The sequence below is a fragment of the Scardinius erythrophthalmus genome, assembly GCF_964197995.2.
Source record: "Scardinius erythrophthalmus genome assembly, chromosome: 17".
Classification (NCBI taxonomy): Eukaryota; Metazoa; Chordata; class Actinopteri; order Cypriniformes; family Leuciscidae; genus Scardinius; species Scardinius erythrophthalmus.
Window position 1 is genome coordinate 20582737 of NC_138237.1, and position 21601 is coordinate 20604337.

At 37.3% G+C, this 21601-nt stretch overlaps 1 protein-coding gene across 1 annotated transcript; it reads left to right on the forward strand.

Annotated features, from left to right (window-relative positions):
* Positions 1-2574: 2574 nt before the first annotated feature.
* On the forward strand, positions 2575-21398 carry LOC308705660 (complement factor B-like). The gene is made up of 18 exons (XM_081390777.1): positions 2575-2666; positions 2910-3110; positions 4327-4512; positions 8060-8233; positions 8377-8472; positions 8615-8748; positions 14125-14275; positions 14672-14803; positions 16796-16888; positions 17068-17205; positions 17587-17681; positions 17870-18002; positions 18115-18247; positions 18337-18416; positions 18577-18692; positions 19041-19170; positions 19326-19375; positions 19939-21398. Exons 1-18 carry the CDS (start codon positions 2606-2608, stop codon positions 20110-20112), a joined length of 2277 nt encoding a protein of 758 aa, XP_081246903.1. The 5' UTR covers positions 2575-2605; the 3' UTR covers positions 20113-21398.
* Positions 21399-21601: the final 203 nt, after the last annotated feature.

Genomic DNA, 21601 nt, shown 5'->3' on the forward strand with positions numbered 1-21601 from the left:
TCCACTACTGCACATATTTCAGCCACCACTTTCTTGGGAACAGATACAAGTGTTGGTGTATTATGTAAAAGTGCACAAAAGAGGAAAACAGAATGTCATTACAATGAACTACACTCGGGAAAAATGTGATCAATAACTCATGGCAAAATATTTTTACATTAATATAAGTTTCAGTTTTCACTTTCACAAGTCAAAGCAATTCATCATTACTCAAGATTTAACCGTTGAAATGACTATACAGCCTTAATTTAATGCAGCAAATATTATTTTACAGTGTAGGCCACTAAGATCTTTTTTTTTCAGCATGTTTAATTGTCATTTTTGGGGGGCTCAGAAAAACGTGCTGTTTTAGTGTGTATCCCTTTAAATGCAAATTAACTGCTGCTGCACAGCCCAGGGGGCGGAGCCTCACGAGCTCCCGCTCAGAAGAACCAGAAGGACAATCTCAACAGAAACTCATTTCGACTTCGGCGCAGTAATATCTTCATTAGAGGGAGCGGGGGCCGGTGAGAGGATTTTTCACGAGTGAAGATATTACTGCGCCGAAGTCGAAGTGCCTCCAAGCACTTGCTATGGTATTCCGCCATACAATATAGTTATCCATTTTACACGCTTAGAAAAGCGCAACGTTTCGTTTTGTGTCACCATCCTAGGTCGAGTTACACTACGCGAGTAACTGTATTTAAATAGGGAAAACGTGGAGGTGTTTGGTAGCTTCTCTGCTTGGCTCATATTGAATGAACTGGGCTAAGCTAAGTGCTAACAAAGTTTCGCCGCAAGACAGAGTGATTTAGTGCACGCACTGAGACGAGAGAGGTATGCATCAACTCATCTTAGTTAAGGGAATAACATAGTTTAGTATGAAAAAACGGTGGAGTATCCCTTTAAGTTTACATGACTTTAACTCCAAGTTGAGTGTACTTTAAAATTTAAAGCAGCAACTTTTTTTTACAGTTGTTACGTCTAAAGACGTATATTTTTGTGAGTTGTTATTGTACTGTGGTATGTTTTTCTTTCTGTTGTTTTTGTTGTCTCTTGCTCTCCTTTGGCTCCTCCCACTCTTTCCTCTGGCAGGTAGCTGATTGCGTCTCCAGCTGCACCTGCTTACCATCCAGGAGGGAAGCAGCATAAAATCCAGCAGAACTCTGAATCGTGGAGAACTCTTCTCCAGAGCATGGTCTGTGTCCTGCCCGGTCCTGTTGTTTGGAGCTAGTGTGCCCTTGTTGTGGATCTGTGCTGTAGCCTGCTTACTGTGTAAATGCTGTTGCTGAAGGGTCTGCTTGATTGTGTGAGACGCCTCACTCTTAAAACCTCTTAAGTTGTAAAGCCACCTTTGATTTATGTTCCTCCCTAAGCTGTTATTCTCCTGATTGTTTATTGTTATCTTCTTTTGTTTGTGACTTGGGAACTGTAGGGAGGCGGGCGCCATTTTATTTTTGTAACCCACTTTTTCTCCTGTTTTGTGGCTAGGTAGGGAGTGAGTTTAGACTTCTGTTATTTATTTGTACTTTCTTTGTAAGGCTTATTAAGAATATAAAAAAACAGGTAGATCTGGCTTTTTGTTTGTTATTTTGGCATTGCCCCCTTCAGAAGCCATTGTTCTTCCCTAAGCTATGTTAAGAGCCTTTTGAATAAAAAAGAGTTAACAAGAATCTTGTTGTTGTGGTGCTGTGGCAGGGCCCAGACAAATGCTCTTTAAAATTGTAAAATGTTACGTTCTGTTAAAACAACCCTAGACACTCATAGGACATAACACAGTGTATGGTAACAAATGCAAATAAGGAAATAGAAAAGTAAAAAAAAATGTAAAACCGTATCGAAATTCTACAGAAACACAGACTTATGCTATTCCTTTCTTTCTCCTTTGTTAATCTTTCTTTTTCTCTTGAAATCAAGAGTTAAAACACGTTCCATGAAAATAGGCCACGTTTATTATTACCAGCAAAGTCAATAACAAATGTAGGCTATTTAGTTCCAAAGATGAATCTATTGCCCATAGCTATAGCTTTTACAAAATGAGTTAATTGTTAGTTTAAAATGAAAATAAGTGTTTTGCATAAGTTTGTCATAGGCCTGACAACAGTACTAAAGTATTTTCCCTCCATCTACCAAACAATGTCCCGTCATAGGCTACTTTTAGTTATTTGATAATATACTATGAATTTATCTAATTAATATTCATGTATTAAGCTGGTGTTAATGTATGAGGCAAGCAGTTTAAAAAAGTAGTGTTCTCAAATGACCCCTTGAGTTTGAGCTGCTCTCTGGACCCAAGAAATACAAATGATTGTGCTGTTTAACTCTAAAAATATTCAGTATTCCCCAAACAAATGTGCTATATGAAAATTATTTTTATATATATATATATATATATATATATATATATATATATATATATATATATATATATATATAATATAATGATGTACTAATGACGGTTATTATTTTGTTTTGCGTGCCAGGAAATTGATTTGCTTTATTTGACTTAAGGTTAAACATTGACCACTGAATATAAATAAAATCCTCTTGCTGACCCCACTATAAAAAGACGTCCCCTGGTCCATTTGCTTTTTTAATCTAAGCTGAAGAACTGGGAAAAAACAGCATGGATCGTGAGCAGCGGTTGAATTGGTTAATTCTTGCAATGATATGTCCTCTTATTGCAGGTAAGCCTTTTTGCTTAATCAGGATAAATACATTCTGAAATTTAGAGACAAAACGTCTTTTAGCATGAAAGGAATATATTAAAATGAAGGTACTTTTAAAGACTTTGTGATAGACAGCTCACAAATAATTCTCATCTAAATCTATATATTGGCTTATATATAGATATGCATTTTCTCTGGAAATGAAACCGCAACAAAAGTTATTTTTCTTGTGACCTCCTCCATTGATCTGATTGTTTCTAGGTGCTCCATCCTCCATGTCCAAAAGACACAGATCATGTCCAGAGGAGAATCTAAACATTGTTGGAGGGAGCTATGTTCTTTCAGGAAGTTTTCTAAGATACATGTGTCCGGATGGATATTACCCATCTGTTCAGTCACGTCTTTTTCAAAATGGACTTTGGACCCCAAAGCCTAGTGCCAGAAAACCCCCAGAGTGCAAAAGTAAGAAACAAGACATTATCATGTGGGTGAACGTGATTTCACCAAGTAAAATATGTGCCTTGATCAACAGCTTTGTTGATCCTTGAACAACATTCCAGTCAAATTGGACGGATACGTTTAGAGTTTATGTCAAGTTTAGGCTTGCAAACCAGTTAAGGTGCTTCTACATTCATTTCCCTCTGATTAGGGATAAGTTATGGATAGGGTATTTTTTAGGGGTAGGGATAGGATTAAAAGTAAGACTACAGTTTTGGACAGTAATATTGTTCCAGGATCACCAAAACATGTCAATCCAGGAACATGTTGTACATGGTGAAATCACGTTCACCCATATGGTCACCGTGATTTTGAGTCATTATATCATGAATAAATGCTGGACTATTTTGAAGCAGAGTTGTTGTGCCGTCCTCGATATGTCCTACTTAATATCCTGACAGCCAGCTAAACTTTTTCCACACACCAAGACCCTGCAGATTAATTCTTAGTTCCACAGTTTATTGGAGTTACAGAGAAAAGGTGAAACTGCAACAGACAAAGAGCAAGGACAAATTACACATGAATAAATGCTAATTTGCACTATTACTGAACATTGCAATTTCGTTTGTACTCATTTTAACACTTATATATGAGAAGAAATACATGTGAACAGCATTCTGGTCATTATATCACCTTAACCGTGCAGCTCGTTAACAAACGACACACGTGAGAGCTAGCATTGGCATTGCCGAAGTTCAGACCATCCCCAGATAGATTACACTCTACAAACTTAAAATTATTCTCAAAAATGAGGAAGAATAACTCCAGACAATCTCACAAAACAAAGTATACATACCGACGATGCTACGTCAGACACGAGAAGTCGACAGATACGATTGAAATGCCATGAATATAACCATAGAATATAACAGACAAACAGACCGCTGAAAAGGGCATGAAGTGCGTGAGTGTTTACTTCCCAACTACGGATCACGTAATAGGACATTTAGAACCATGTGATCTTAAAGTGAACATGACCTAAATAGAAACGCATAAGAAATGCATAAGAATTCTGTAATACTGACTAAAAGTAAAGCATGCTTATCTTCTGTAACTTTAAACTTAATGCTTATTTACATTTTCTTACTCATAACAAAATATATATATATATATTTTTTTATCTGAAGCTATTTCAAAAGATCTCTTCTACAGTATGTGTTTATTCATGCTTTTATTCTAGAAATCACATGTCCCAATCCTCGTGTTTTGGAGAATGGAGAGGTGTCCCCATTTAAAGACAGGTACTATGTAAATGACACAACCACCTACTCATGTCATTTCAATTATAAGTTCCGTGGCTCGGCGGTCCGTGTTTGCAAGCCTAATGGGAAGTGGAATGGAACCACACCAATCTGTGGACGTGACTGTGAGTAATTGCCATTATTTTCAGCAGTTTCCATTAACTAATCAGATATAAAAATGCTAATTTAGTTCCTGGTCTAATATCTCTCCATATATCAGAGTCCTTGAGTTTAGCTTAAAAAAATGTTGTACTGATGTGTCATGTGTATTCTGTTGCGTTTTTATCTGATGTCATGTGAGTTCAACACAGTTTCAGCAGAAATTTCATCACAATCATTTCAAATTTCAGCAGGAATTCCTCTCCATGAATCTGCCAAGGTCAAATGGAGATCCACAAAATAATTATTTTGAAGTGTTAGTACTTAATGTAAAAATATATAGTATAAATGATAAATCACGTTTGAGATTTGTGCTGGCTACTGTATACAGGCCACCAGGGCACCATAACGATTTTATCAAAGAATTTGCGGACTTTCTATCAGAATTAATATTGACTGCAGATAAAGTACTAATTGTTGGTGATTTTAATATACACATCGATAATGAAAAAGATGCATTGGGATTGGCATTTAAAGACATTGTAAACTCAATTGGAGTTAGACAACACGTGTCAGGACCTACTCATCGTCGTAATCATACTCTAGATCTAATATTATCACATGGAATAGATGTTGATGCAGTTGAAATTCTGCAGCAGAGCGATGACATCTCAGATCATTATCTAGTCTCATGTAAACTTCATTTAGCCAAGGCTGCAAAGCCGACTCCGTGTTTCAAATATGTTAGACCTATCACTTCTGCCACTAAAGATTGCTTTATTAATAATCTTCCTAATCAGTTTCACCATCTCTGCATCCCAGATAGCTTAGAAGAACTCGATATTGCAACAGAAACTTTTAACTCTCTCTTTTCCAGCACTTTAGACACAGTTGCTCCGTTGCGCTTAAAGAAGATTGAAGAAAATAGTCCAACGCCGTGGTACAACGAGCACACTCGGGCCCTTAAGAGAGCAGCCAGAAAAATGGAGCGCAACTGTAAGAAAACAAAACTAGAGGTATTTCGCATTTCATGGAAAGAGAGCTCGATTGCTTACAGAGAGGCCTTAAAAAGCTGCTAGATCTGCTTATTTTTCAAACCTATTAGAAGAAAATAAACATAATCCTAGGTATTTATTTGAAACGGTGGCTAAACTAACGAAAAAGAAAGCTTCAAGCACAGAAGTTTCCAAGCAACACAGCAGTAATGACTTTATGAACTTCTTCACTTATAAGATTGATAATATCAGGGAGAAAATTATAACTATGCAACCGTCTACTACAGTATCGCATCAGGCAGTGCATTGTAGTTTCCTGGAGGAATGGTATGTTAGACCCTATACCGACTAAGCTACTGAAAGAAATACTTCCAGAGGTCATAGAACCTCTTCTTAATATCATTAATTCATCTTTGTTTCTAGGATACGTACCAAAAACCTTTAAGCTGGCTATGATTAAACCGCTTGTTAAAAAAACGCAACTTGATCCTACAGAATTAGTCAATTACAGGCCGATCTCGAATCTACCTTTTCTGTCAAAGATATTAGAAAAAGCAGTATCTTCACAACTGTGTTCCTTTCTTGAAAGAAATGATATCTGCGAGGATTTTCAGTCAGGATTTAGACCGCACCATAGTACTGAGACGGCTCTCGTTAGAGTCACAAATGATTTGCTCTTATCATCCGATCGTGGTTGTGTCTCTCTATTAGTGTTACTCGATCTTAGTGCTGCATTTGATACTATCGACCACAACATTCTTTTAAATAGACTCAAAAATTATGTTGGCATTATTGGAATTTCACTAGCATGGTTTAAATCATACTTATCTGACCGTTATCAGTTTGTAGCAGTAAATGAAGAGATGTCTCATCGATCACAAGTTCAGTATGGCGTACCACAAGGCTCAGTACTAGGACCGTTGCTGTTCACTCTGTACATGCTACCATTAGGAGATATCATTAGGAAACATGGCATTAGCTTTCACTGTAATGCCGACGATACTCAGCTCTATATTTCTTCAAAACCTAACGAAACTTACCAATTCACAAAATTAACGGAATGCATAGCGGATATAAAAAATTGGATGACTCGTAATTTCCTACTTCTAAATTCTGAAAAAACAGAGTTTCTAATTATTGGACAAAAAACTTCCTCACGTAATAACCTAGAAAACTGTCTAACACTTGATGGCTGCTCTGTTAAGTCTTGGTCGTTGGTTAGGAACCTGGGTGTGCTCTTTGATACCAATATTTCATTTGAAAGTCACGTGTCCAGTATCTGTAAAACTGCATTTTTCCATCTTAAAAATATATCTAAATTACGTCATATGCTCTCATTGACAAATGCGGAACAATTAGTTTATGCGTTCATGACCTCAAGGCTAGATTATCGTAATGCTCTACTGGGTGGTTGCCCTGCACACTTAATAAACAAACTACAGCTAGTTCAAAACGCAGCAGCTCGAGTTCTTACCAGAACCAGGAAGTATGACCATATTAGCCTGGTTCTGTCAAAGGCACTGGCTCCCTATTTAACATCGCATCAATTTCAAAATATTGCTGATCACGTACAAAGCACTAAATGGTTTAGCTCCGCAGTACTTGAGCGAGCTCTTAACGCATTATAGTCCTTCACGTCTATTGCGACCAGTTGATAATACCTAGAATATCAAAATCGACTGCTGGCGGTAGATCCTTCTCCTATTTAGCACCAAAACTTTGGAACAGCCTTCCTACCATTGTCCGGGAAGCAGACACACTCTGTCAGTTCAAAGCTAGCCTAAAAACACATCTCTTTGACCTAGCTTTCACATAATACATTATAGACTTCTATAATTCAATGTTAGGCTGTATAGATTAGGTCAGCTGGAACCAGGAACACTTCCCATAAATCCTGATGTACTTGTTACATCACAAGAAGAATGGCATCTACGCTAATTTTAGTGTCTTTGTTTATCGCAAGGTTTTCCTGCAGCCTGCCAGATCCAGGCCGTATCCAGATCTGATGAAGGACCTTCGCCTAGACCCGATGACAATGCAGTGCTGAAGTGCCAACTAGTCTCTCCCTATGGAGGATCCCTTTACCACTCTACAGATAAAGCGTTGTCGGGAAACTCAATTCGTGTATCTACCCAGAATTAATAAAATAAAATAAAATTCTGTATCAAAAATTATAAGGAAACACCAGTACTTTGTTTAAGCTTGGTTTGTAGGGAATTACAAACCTGCGTACATATATTCAAACGCACATAACTATAGAACCAATTCTTAATGCGCATGTGAACGCCATCAGCGTTTCTCACAGGTTCGCGTTTAAAGTCTTTGTAGAGAGAATTGTGTCGTCTTAGCGTCCCCTAATTTAATAACAAATGATTGTTGCGACGGAAGCGAATCAATCATAACTATCCTTAGCTGGAAAATAACTTTACTAATGAACCGCTATAAAGCCAAAACAATCTCTGTTACCATAAATTTTACGTTTATCTCTGTAAAGCTGCTTTGAAACAATCTACATTGTTAAAAGCGCTATATAAATGAAGATGACTTGACTTGACTTCAATTTGTCTTTTTGTTACAGCTGATCACTGTCCTGATCCTGGCGTTCCCCCTGGTAGCAGTCGAACAGGCCACGTGTTTAACGTTGGCAAGAAAGTTACGTACCGCTGTGACAGTAAATTGACCTTGATTGGTTCCAAAGAGCGAGTCTGTCTGGATGGTGGCCAGTGGTCAGGGACAGAGCCGCAATGCTACGGTGAGTCTTCTGATCGGTACATTGAAGCTCCAAAATAATGTGCCTTGTATGGACTTGTGTTCTCAAAAATAAGAGATTTTGCTTTTGAAATGTGGCTTTTCTGGATAATGCACCTATAATGTTGTTGTGTAAATATTGTGCAGCACATTTCACATACGACACCCCAGAGGAAGCGTCAGAAGCATTCAGCAGTTCTCTAAAGTCAAATCTAGCAGTTTCTCAACAGTATGAAGGAGAAGGTACATTTGTGTGGTTTAAAGCCTTAATCATATTTATACACAAACGCACATGTTTTTTTCATCGCCATTAATAATTGGCGTGCTCAGAAAAAGAAAATAATGTGTATCCATAATGTGAATGCCTTGTTCCTTCTGTCTTTAGATCAGCAGGGGAAGAAAATAACTTTGGATAAGGGTGGAAAACTTGATATCTACATTGCTTTGGATGTATCTGACAGCATCGACAAGGAAGATTTTGACAAGGCAAAAGATACCGTTAAACTGCTTATAGAGAAGGTATGTCCCCCAGAGGTTGATGTAATAAAGTTGAAACCACTTATTTTTTAGGCTACTGATGTCGATAATGAAGTTTTCTTAAATCATTCTAAAAGCAGTCATTTAATTGCTGTTATTTTTGATGTTAAAGGTTCTGTAAAAATAAAAATACCAATATTTGAAAAGGAAGCATTACAATTGTGATGCTGTCAGTAGTGAACATTTAACCTCACATTCTTATCGTAAGCCTCCAATATGAGCCTTAAAGGGGGGGTGAAATGCTATTTCATGCATACTGAGTTTTTTACACTGTTAAAGAGTTGGATTCCCATGCTAAACATGGACAAAGTTTCAAAAATTAAATTGTACGTTTGAAGGAGTATTTCTGTGCCAAAAATTGTCCTTCCAGTTTGTCACAAGTTTCGGAAAGTTTTTTTCGAGTATGGGTATGTGTGACGTCAGATGTAACGGAATTTCCTTATATGGGTCCTAAGGGCACTTCTAAGATCGCGGGCGCGCGCGCACTCGCAGACCAGAGCAAGAGAGCGAAAGCAGTTCGCCATCAAAGCGCCCTGCCCGGCTTTTGGGAAGCCAATATCACCAAAGAAGTGTGTTTTTGGTTGCCAGGGCAAGACAACCCTGCACAGATTCCCAAAGAACCCGGCGTTAAGGCACCAGTGGATGGAGTTTGTTTTTCCTGAGCATAAACGGAGTTGTGTAGACTGTTTGTTCCCTGCATTTCGACGATGATTGTTTTATAAACAAAGCCCAGATCGACGGATTTGCAGATCGTCTAATGCTTAAGGATCGAGCAGTCACAATGATAAAGGTTCGGTGAGTAAAACTGCTTCTATTGTCTCTGTGTGTTGTTAGCTCGGCGCGTTAGCACAGCTTTAGCTTCGCCCACACAGCCCGCCTCCAGACGCTCGTTTTTTCCGGAAAGACTCGGTACACCCTATCTTTATTTGATAAAAATAATAAAACTAAAGACTTTTTGGAGATATGAAGGATGCAATACTACTCTATAGGTACTCAAGATTAACAGGAGATTGAGTGAAAATGAGCATTTCACCCCCCCTTTAAACGGTTAGTTCACCCAAAAATAAAAATTCTGGTCCAAACCCGTAAGACTTTGGTTCATCTTCGGAACACAAATCAGCATGAGAGGAGACCTATAGCCTACTTAGCCCACACACACACCTATGTACCTTGACAGTTTTCGAGTATGTGGTCTCTGCGGAACAAAAGTGGGCGATTCTAAATTTGTGGGTGTTTTCAAACTGGTGGGTGTATATAAATCAATGAAAATTATGCCCTTCACCCGACCCCACCCCTAAACCCTACCCACACTGTGACGTGGACAAATCAGGTAACGCGGTCGAAAACGCCCCTCTGTTGATGGCCTTGCCCACTGATCTGGTAACTCCTATTACTGTCCTGGAGAGACCTATACTTATAGTTTTCTGTATTGGTCTCAGAAATGGATAATAAGGCCTGTCGAGCACCAAGCTCGCGTCTCAGGCAATGCTGCCCTCTTCCCGTGTGGGAACAGGCCTTCCTCCAACGTCAGGGCCGCCACAGCAGGCCCTCAGCAAGCCAGGGCCACACCGCAGATTCAGTCCCAGCCAATTCGCACTTTCAACCCCGTCTGCTCAACCTCGTAAGATCATAGCTCAAATCCTTCTAGTTTTCAGTCGCCACACCAAAATAGTTTGTTTCAGCGTTCCACCATAGACGGTGCAAATTAAACAATAATTAGCTCGAGAAGCCAACATATTATTATACTATTTATACTTTTATTTATTCATTTTTGACTGCTACTTCTAGAGCTTTAACGCTACAAGCATCAAACTTGGCTGTTCTGACTACTGTATTTTTTCTGAAGGACATAATGCTGTCCGCAAGGGGGTTTCAGGATAAGACATCTTTCAAGTTCACTCTTTACAACTTATGACAAATAAATGCATACCCTGATAATAAAATGTTATGTTTAGGGTTCCTACTGTACCTACGCAGTTTGTAAAGTGGAATTTAATTTGAGTTATTTTCAGGTCTGGATAAGTATGGGAAAAGAGAAATAAATGTATCATACAAACAGTGTGTTTAGAACATGTATAGAACATGTATAGTTAACCTCGATGAAGTGCTATTGGAAGACATGTTGTCATAGCTTCTTGGTACATACCGGCTACCGTAGTTGCAACACGCATTTGAAAAAGCGAGGCGCTAGAGAGCACTATTCGTTTGAATGAAAAATACAATTTCCCTGCTCGATGGGCGAAATTCCTACACAGTGTACCTTTAACCCAGGATAAATCAAGGGTCGAGAGTCACATCAATTGAATTTCTGGCCATTAGATACAGTTAATATCCAGGCCTCACTGCCAAAAGAAAAATAGATAGGATAATTCTGGTCACTTCCTCCACTCAGCATTACCGCAGCTCCTCCAGTCATTGCGCTGTTCTTCGGTATGCCCGTTGGCTTCACCCCCAGCCTCACAATCTTTACTTTTCCCTCCTGCCACCACCAACTCTCTCCTTTCCGTTGCCTCCAGCTCCTGTTGCAGACGCTAGTGCGAGGCTGCCTCAACTTGCGACACAGGCTCACTCGTCTCATTTTCATCCACCATTTCCCACTTGTGCCTCTTTCCATGTCCCTCCCCAAGCCCCAGAGGCCGACCCAAGCATGAGGCTGCCTCCGCTGGCAATCACAGCCTCGGCTCCTCTCCTCTACATCTCTCTTTCAGTCTACATCCCAATATTCACTTTTCACCACAACACCACTCATCGTCACCAATTCAGCCGTATCAATCCCTTTTAGCCTACTTACATTTTATAAGCTCACAGGCTAAATTCCCATCTGACTCCAATTGCTCCGTCACACGTTTCTGGTTCCAAAAACACCTCAAATCCATTTGATTCAATCTGGTATCCCAGCCGAACTCTTTTCCAGTCGTTCTTTTGGCATTGGTGCAGCAACCACAGCTGCTCAAAAAGGCTTCTACCAGCAGCTTCAGATTCAAACACTCAGTCGCTGGACGTCAGAGGCTTTTAAGAGCTATATTCAATCCAATCGCTTCCACATCAAAGAAGCTCAATGAACCCTTATCAGCTAAATTCTTCAGCTCCTGCTTATTCACACTCAAACCTATAGGATCACCATATACGCCTCAATTAACACCACCAAGCCACTAAAATAGTGAAAATATTTCTACTTCACTGCCGGAGCAGTGTCTTCCCACCTGCTCCAACAGGAGCTCTATTTCTCTGGCCAACTTGCTTTCACTGCCGCAGCAATGTTATCTCCTCCGCTAGTTTGGCTAATTTTCTCCACTGCCTCAGCAGTGATGTCTCTTTTGCTCCTGCAGGAACTCTGTTTCTCTGGCTAGTTTTCTCCACTGTCGCAGCAGTGATGTTTTTGGGTGCTGACAGTAATGTTCCTAGCAGCTGTCCCGCGTTGGTTTGCCACCTTTTGGGGGAGTACTCTGAGTTTGGGCCAAAATACACCAGCACACTTTATATGACACTTCATCGCTTTATATGATGAATAGACTGAATTTAGGCTTTTATTCTCATATAAACATTCATCAATTCACACGTGTGGTAAACGGAAACTCAAGCATGTTCACTTGTTCATACGCATGTTCACACACGAGAACCAATGAGGTTCATTCTCATGTGTCAATAAAGTACGGTTGAGCTTCTGTTTATGTTCATTGATCAATGTTTATATGTACAGTTAATAAAAGCCTAAATTCAATCTGTTTATCATATAAAGTGATCTTGTCTCTTTAGAAATTTTGGACTAAACCGCTCAATTCATATGGATTAGTTTTACGATCTCTTTTGAAGCATCAAACTGGTAGTTGCGTTGCCTGTCTATGGAGGGACAGAAAACTCTCAGATTTCATCCAAATGAAATATCACTTTAAGCCTTAAGTTTACTTAGCATAAGTTTTTAAGCATTTGCGAGGGTCCACGTACCGTGCACATGATGCAAATTTTGTCACCACCTGATTTTTATTGACTTTGTATGCGTAGGTTGCACATGCGCATTGTATTTGTTTTGCACAAATCAGTTGTTCCACAACATGGCAACACTGGTTGCCTATACTTAAGTAAGTAGGCCTATACTTTGGCCTTTGATGCGTTTCAAGAGGGGAGTAGTCCCCTACAATCCATAGTATACTTGCATTCTTGCATTCAAGCAATTACCGGAGGATGAAATCAAGTTGAACACTGAATTCGATCTTAATGAAAATCCTGTTTCACATAATGGAAGCAAAATGCATATGTCGTTTCATGTGGACTTGAACTCTTTATGTGTTCATGCAATCGTTAAAGTGCCACTATTATGCTATTTTAAAGTTTCCTAATGTTGTTTTGGAGTCTCCTACAAAGGTCAAAAAACGGTTTAATTTCCTCATAATAAACACTTGCACATCAACACATTTTCAATGAATCTCAAACGACTCGTCAAATGAATCAATCTCTCTAAATCCTGCCTTTCCACAAGCTACTGCTCTGATTGGCCAGACAGCTCAGTATGTTGTGATTGGTTTATCGTGTACAGCGTGACTGACTGATGTGAATGACTGGTGTAACATAAACGTTGGTAAAACAAATCTTGATCCATGCTTAATCTTTCCTCAAAGTAGTGAGAATGACAGACAATCTGCATTAATAGACACAGTTATAGGTAATAGTGGCCCACAAACTGATTAGCAGAAGTATTTAAGTGAGAGAGAGATAATGTGAGTTAGCCAGTTAGCAGGAGACCTACACAATATAAAACTCAAAACTAAGTATTTTGAACACCGAGATTTGAGAAGCAGTCGTCAGTAAAATAAAGAGAACACAGCAAAAGTTTAGGATTATGCTGCAGTGATATCATGGTAAAGATTAATTTTAACCACTGATTCTTCACATGCTCGTCCTTGGGCAGTGAAAAAAAATGATGCTGTCCAGTATCCACAGGAATCAGCTGTTGGTTTGAGGTTCAAGTTTTCCCTGGTGTCTGCGCACGCAATAAGTGGGCGGACAATATGATAATGTTTCGTCTTGACGTCACAACGAAACCGCTTATGACTGGTTTAAAGAACGATTCATTTCATTGACTCAGAGTTGACTCTTACTTTTGAAAGACAATAACTTTATATACAGTGCACTTTCAGATTTAAAACTTTGCAGGATGTTTTTCATTCATTTAGAGCTATGTTACACACTACATGAAATGTCATTTTCAAAAATCCATAATAGAGCTCCTTTAACATCTTGATATTTTGTTGTTCATGCTATCATTAATGCTAACATAACCACATTTCAATCCAGCATTTTGATTGGATAACCGACAGATGGTGCTTCCAACTCTGAATACTTATTGCTCTTTCCCAAAAGATTAGTTATTACCAGGTCTCCCCAAACTATGAGATCCTGATATTTGCTACGGACGTTTACCGGATAATCTCTATGAGGAACTTTAAAAGAACTAAAGAAGATGATAGGCTAACGAAGATTGAGGAAGATCTGGACAATTTTAATTTTGAAGGTAAGTACGCCTCTTATTGTATACATTGAAACAGTCATATTTAGAGATGATAATTACAGAAAAATGTGCCATGCCAAAATAGTACATTTAGGGGTACAGCAACTTGTTACAGTCCATTTATGTAAGTGAGGAAAGCAAGTTGTCTGAATAAATTTTGGAACTATATATATATATATATATATATATATATATATATATATATATATATATATATATATATATATATATATATATATATATATATATATATATATATATATATATATATATACATATATATAATATATATATATATAATATGTAGAGCAGAAATTAAACAAATCATATATTCTTTAGAAAAAAGTTTCTCATTAACTTTGCTGGTTGTAATGTTTGTTTTTGATGTTTTTGTGACAGATAAAGGTGAACGCTCAGGTACCAATATCGCCAACGTCTATGCAAATATTTATGAGAGCTTGATAATAGAGGAGCTCAGCGATACAGCGACCTTCCTTGAGACCCAACACGTCATCATTATGTTCACTGATGGTAATTACATCTATTCCATTCATAATGTAAACTCGTGCTAAATCGGCCCAAAGTCCGGCATCCGACCAGTGCGGAAGGTCTTAAAGGAGAACTCCGGTCAATTTTAACATTGAGCTAATTTTTTTTGTACATTTGGAGTGCTGTCAATACAGAGAACAACGACAAAAATCGGTGTTGCCTACACCGAGTTATTCTATTTTTAAAATTTGCACCCTGTTGACTTCAATGGGGCAAGTTTTAAACCTGCTTTTAGCCTCTTAACATCCTTCATGTGTCATTACAAGTGCACAGAAAATGTGAGTGATTCCTTCTGAGTGAACACGAGTGAATCTGACTGCAGTAGATGTGAAAGATATGTATAAAAATGATGTTATTTAAGCCAGCGCAAATACCTGTGTTTACATCCTGTTTTCGGTTGAAGTCTAAAGTAGTCGATTGCCGAGTTCACGCGCATAGGTTTAGTTACCTATGATCACGCGTGTGAACTCGGCAATTGATTACTTTGGCATTATCTTTCACATCTACTGCAGTCAGATTCACTCGTGTTCACTCAGAAGGAATCACTCACATTTTCTGTGCACTTGTAATGACACATGAAGGATGTTAAGAGGCTAAAAGCAGGTTTAAAACTTGCCCCATTGAAGTCAACAGGGTGCAAATTTTAAAAATAGAATAACTCGGTGTAGGCAACACCGATTTTTGTCGTTGTTCTCTGTATTGACAGCACTCCAAATGTACAAAAAAATTAGCTCAATGTTAAAATTGACCGGAGTTCTCCTTTAACGTCTTATTGTCCTTTCTCAAGTTAAAGTATTTTTTTATTAAATGAAATACATTTGAATATGTATTCTCTCGTTATTTCATCTGACTCCATAAATTAAAAGGTTTTAATGATATCTGTGGATCATTAATTATGAGCGAATGTTTGACTATTCCGTTTAACTCTTCAATGAAAATAATGTCAAAGTCAGTTAGAATAATCAAATGTAGCAATTTATTATGTCAGGTAAATGTATCATGCCAATTTCATATTCAATTCAAAGATAATCAATACAAAACATCACATTCTCTGGAAAAAAGAAAAGAGATGCATACTCAACATTAAGAAATACATGAGGCTGAGAGATCTCTCTCTCAGCCTCACAGCCAATCTGAGTTACAGAAAAGGCCTCGATCTCCCTGCTGCATTTCATTAAATAGCCAGGACCTCTTTCACTTGGATATATCTTTTAACAATGGGAATTTGCATTCAGAGGTTACACCTTTGGCTGTAAGGAGACCATTTGTCTAGAGGTCAACCCATCCTTGTGTGCTAGTTATCCATAAACTCTCAAAAACCTTATTACCTTTTGTTTTACTTATTTGGAAATAAGACATTTGCACCAGTCGCACTGTGACATTTTAAATGATACCACACATACTCTGTGATAATCATTCACATTAAACTATACATTTTCTTGGGTGAATTCAGGTGATCATCTGAGTATGAGAGAGAGGAGGTGAGGGGAGAGAGAGGGGGTGAGGGGAGAGGGAAGGAAATGTAGATTAAGATGACTCGGAGGTGAGACTTTCGTCTCGATGGTGCACGAGGGCCAGTTCAAATGGTAATCTCCAGAGAGGTCCTTTTGTCCTCTCAGGGTCTGGTCGCCCCCGAAACAGACTGTCCGGCATTTTGTAATTTCTTAAGTCTTACAGTAATTTGCATAGCCTACATAATGTCATTTATTTTGGTCCCCATGAGGGAAAAAACAACCTATAAATCACACTAAATTGTGTTTTTTGAAAACTAAAAATGCATAAAGTTTCCTGTCAGGGTTGTTTAGGGGTAGGGTTAGGGTTAAGGGATGGAGTTTGTACAGTATAAAAATCATTATGTCTATGGAAAGTCCCCATAAAACTTGAAGACCCAACAGGCATTTTGCCATAAATTAGAGATCAACTTTGAAGCAAATATTCACTGTAATTTATCTCAATTAATCTCCTACTTCAAAGGTCAAGCAAACATGGGGGGGAATCCTATACCTAAAGTGAACAAGATCAAACGTCTCATCACCAAAAATGATCCAAAACGAGAGAAGAAACTTGGTAAGCAATGCATTTTATCAATCATTATTATGAAATCAAATATTTAGGACTTGTAGTATTTTTCAAATATGTCTTTCATTTACAAGCATTATCATCAGGGACAGCAAAAACTGCACATATTGATTTAGAAGACTTTATTATTGATTTCTTATTGATACGAATGTGTCCTCTCTTTCCAGATCTTTATGTATTTGGAGTTGGAGAGGATGTGAATAAAGAAGACGTGAATGGCTTGGTGTCACAGAGGGACCAAGAACAACATTTCTTTATTCTTCCAGACTTGGACAAGGTGCAGGAGACGTTTGACAACATGATTGGTACTATAATTTATGTTTAATATACATTATTAGATATTATATTTAGAGATTTATAGATATAAATTTCATTTATATTACACCTGCTTCTGTTCATTCAAACATGGTGCCTTTAGATGTGTCATAGCAGGTTTGACACCATTGACGGAAATTGTCATTAATTCTCGTGTATTTGTATGTGAGAGAATGCATTAGTTTGAATATGTGAAATGGACAATGGGATATTCTTCAAAATTTCTACTTGGTCATACAGGTTTGGAACTACATGCAGGTTAATGAATGTTGACAGAATAGAGAACTAATGCTTTAAGCATTGACTTAAGGAACCTCTAGTTCTTATCATGTAATGAATGATTGTTCCTATGTACCTGCTTCCTTACACAGATGAGGGCACCAGTGTTGAATTGTGTGGGATTCATCAAAACTATGACAAGACGAAACGGAGTGCATTTCCCTGGTTGGCACAGATTAATGTTGCTGTAAGCATAACCTTTTTATCATATGTATGTCTATATATAATTATAGATAGATTCATGTGTATAATACTTCGCTCATTTAAATAAAAAATAAAAAATAAAAAACACAAGAAGAGGCAAAATAGACATGCAAGTTATATGGCAATAGAGATGAAGCATGACAACATCTATCTTCTCTGCTCTTCATGTAGCGTTCTTCATACAGTTCAACCTGCATGGGGTCATTAGTTACCTCAAGTTACATCTTGACAGCAGCTCATTGCTTTAAAAAAGGAGACACAGCTGATAAGATAACAGTTTATCTGGAAAAAGGCCTGAGAGAAGGTAATGTTATGTCCTTAACTGATACACCCATACTGTCAGATGATTAATGAAGAAAAAATAGTTACAGCATAAATCTTATCAATGACGTTTACTTGTCCTTTTGCATTTGTAGAAGTGGAAAAGTTCATATGTCATCCTGAATATAACATCACAGCAAAACAGCATTTGAAAATAAAGGAATATTATGAATTTGATGTAGCTCTTATACAGCTGAAAAAAAGTGTTCAGATGAGTGCTAATCTACGGTGAGGAATATGTAACTTGATGCAACTTTATTAAGAATAATAAAAAAAGGCTGAATTAATTAAAGAACATCATGTGTATCTCTGTACAGACCTATGTGCATCCCCTGCACCAAAGAAACCAATGGAGCTCTGAGACTTTCAGACAGTGAAGGGACGTGCAAAAGACATGGTAAGGTACCAGATAAGACATCTGTCAGACATGCTGCATATTAGAATCCTATCAAAAAGTGTGAAAGATTAATTAAATGTAGATATATTAAACATCTGCCACTGCTTATACAATGAAACATACCAAACATAAAATGTCATACATTTTGCATTTGTTACAGAGGAATTACTAATGAGCAACGAACTTGTGGAAGCTTCTTTTACGTCCAAAATGAAGACCGAAACTGATCCTGTACCACGAAAAATAAGAAACATCAAGATCAAGCGTGGGAAATATGTAATGATTTTATTTTTATTTCTAATCTGATGTGTATTCATTTAGAAAGTTAAAAAAAAATCCAGTGCATTATGAGTATAAGAAAGCAACAAAACTTTAACTTTGATTTTATGGGGCCTAAATGTCACAAAGTTCAAATACAGCACAATCATTTGCTAGGACTTGAATTTCATTTAGCCATTTAACATTAATTATGTGCAATATACGACAGAAAACGTATTATTTGAATATATATATATATATATATATATATATATATATATATATATATATATATATATATATATATATATATAACATTTGATCCACAACAATCTAAGAACACTTCTTGGTGTACTTATTCTTTAGCGGGATGCTTGTGTTGAAGATGCAAAAAAAGCAGTAGGAATCAACGTGACAAACGCAAGAGATGTAGTTACAGACAATTTTCTGTGCAGTGGTGGTACTGAACCACAAACAGATGATGTTTCCTGCAAAGGTATGTTTGATTTTTGCCATTGTGACAGCAGCTTATTTAGCTCTAATCTACCACTTAGGTCATAACATTGGTTAAAAACATTCTAATCAGATATCTGAAATGAATTGATATAATTCTTATACAGTTCCTTGTGTCTGCATGTCATTTTGTTATAGGTGAAACCGGTGGGGCCACTTACATAAATAAAAAAGGTCGAATGATTCAGGTGAGATTTCCATTTCCTGTTGAAAACAGTATTGGTGATGTGGCTGTGAAGTCTCGTATAAAATGGCTCCTCAGGGAGGGGACGCCATTAAATAGGGACGTACCAAACGAAAGTGAACACCTTCATGAAGGGCCCTTTCACAAGTCCGTCAGTGAAGGGTACATGCCATGCTCACTTCAAAGGCAGTAATTTTACCATTTATGATCATATGACTCAGGGTGGTGAGTCCTCGTGATTGGATGGTATGGTATTTGTTTTGTTGTGACATATTGCACACATTTTCATCATGCATTATTTCATATGAAGTTTAAATAAGTTATGTATAGGTAAGAAATATGTTTAAATGGTAGAACGGTTATGTTATTTGATTAGCTGCAGGGTCCAAAGAAAAGACAGCAAGTTTTGAAGAGCAGAGAGGAAACTCTCACACATACACACATATATAAAGCCATAGGGATGTTCACTTCCAATTGGAATTTGTGTGTTACAGGGTGAATTTAAAGATTAATTTGAGAGAAGCTGAGAAATATGAACCTTTTTTAATATCTGTAAAATTGTGATAGGTTGGTGTATTAAGCTGGGGAGTGAAGGACATCTGCACAAGAAGAAACCCGAACCCCGTTTCCCAAGCAGACACCAGAGATTACCATACAAATCTTTTCAGTGCTGATATACAATCATTCCTTAAAGAACACCTAGGAAATGACGTAATAGGCAACCCTCTAACGTTCTTCTGAATGTTTTAGCAGACTGAAACTGTGAGTGCAATCTGAGAAAACACTTTGATTCATTTTCATTGATACATTAAAACAATTTTAAGTAAAATTGCTGGTCTTTGTTAAAAAATTAATCCAGTTTATTATCAACAGTCTTTCATGTGTTATTATTTTAATTTTATGTCTATGTTATGTCTATGTTTGTGCAAGACTATCTGGATGTCCAACCAATGGCAAGCAGGGGAGTGTCAGTTTTTTTTTTTATTTTTTATTTTTTGCAATTTTGTTTGGTGATGCCAGTGCGCTGCAAATGTAATTACAAAATAATGACCACTGACACAGGAGTATGTTTTAAAAACACAGTGCTTTCGGGCATTTTGGTGAAATAAACCTACAAATTGCTTAGTCTCTGTGCACACACACACGCACACAACCTTTAATCACATAATTTTTAAAAAACAAACTTTTTTAAGGCTTTTTAAGAGAACATGCCTAAATATAATATTGTTTGTTCTACGCTCTGATGATTTGCACATATATTTCAAAATGACAACTAAAATAATCTTGATTTATACTGACTTCATCAGTGCTACATTCTGACTTGCAGTATTACAATTCACAATTTGTTTCCATCTGTTTTGAGAATGATAACAAACTGCAATAAAAGCCTTACAGTTCATCACTGCAGTTCTCAGTCAGTTCATTTATGGCTGAAGTATATGAAGGTAGATTACGTCCTATATGAAAAATGACAACTATGGGTCAGACACAGACCCCTGGACAAAGGAAAACATGTGACTAATGAAAACAAACATGTGACTCATACATTGTCTGATTAAGCTTTCATTAAAATTGTTCTTTCTTTGCCCGCAGCTCCCATAAAGTAAGTTTCTAACTGTTTCTAAGCAGGGCTATTATTACAGTAAAATATTATGGGAAGTATAATTATGGAAGATGAGGAGCAAACTTAGCGAGAAACCACGACTCGGCATCCCATCCTCCACATTAAGTTTAATATATTAAATTGTTATAACAGCATAAATATGCTTATTTTGTAAATTAATAGGACACATTTTTGGAAGTATAAAGTATGAATTTGACAGTCTCGTCTCACAGACACTAGATTAGCAGTGCCAATTAGACTGGGATTTGATCATGTGAAACTTGTGTAACTTATTGAAAATTATAAATCATGCAAAATAAAACTGGACAAAAAGTATATGCATGAAAATTTTTAAAAAAGCATAGACCATAAAATGGAGGTTTGTGTGATAAGAATAAAAATAAAACAAGACTTGTTCCCTGTTCCCATTTGTTCTTTTTCTTTCTTTTTTTTTTGTACTAAACCAAAATGTCACAAATGTCACAAATTTACAAAATGTCACAAATTTAGACTCTTAATTCACAGAAACAGTCAAATTTTTGGTGAGTGCTAACATTTTCAGGAAATTGTTTATGATTGCAACAAAGGTTTTTTTTCAAGGTTTCATCATAGTTATTTGGGTGGTGC

What these genes read in the sequence shown, in the direction of transcription:
- LOC308705660 (XM_081390777.1), top strand. Translation starts at nt 2,606, where the DNA reads ATGGATCGTGAGCAGCGGTTGAATTGGTTAATTCTTGCAATGATATGT. An exon ending in GACAGAGCCGCAATGCTACG is followed by an intron (nt 8,234 to 8,376) that starts GTGAGTCTTCTG and finishes AATATTGTGCAG; the next exon opens with CACATTTCACATACGACACC. An exon ending in AGATCAAGCGTGGGAAATAT is followed by an intron (nt 18,693 to 19,040) that starts GTAATGATTTTA and finishes CTTATTCTTTAG; the next exon opens with CGGGATGCTTGTGTTGAAGA.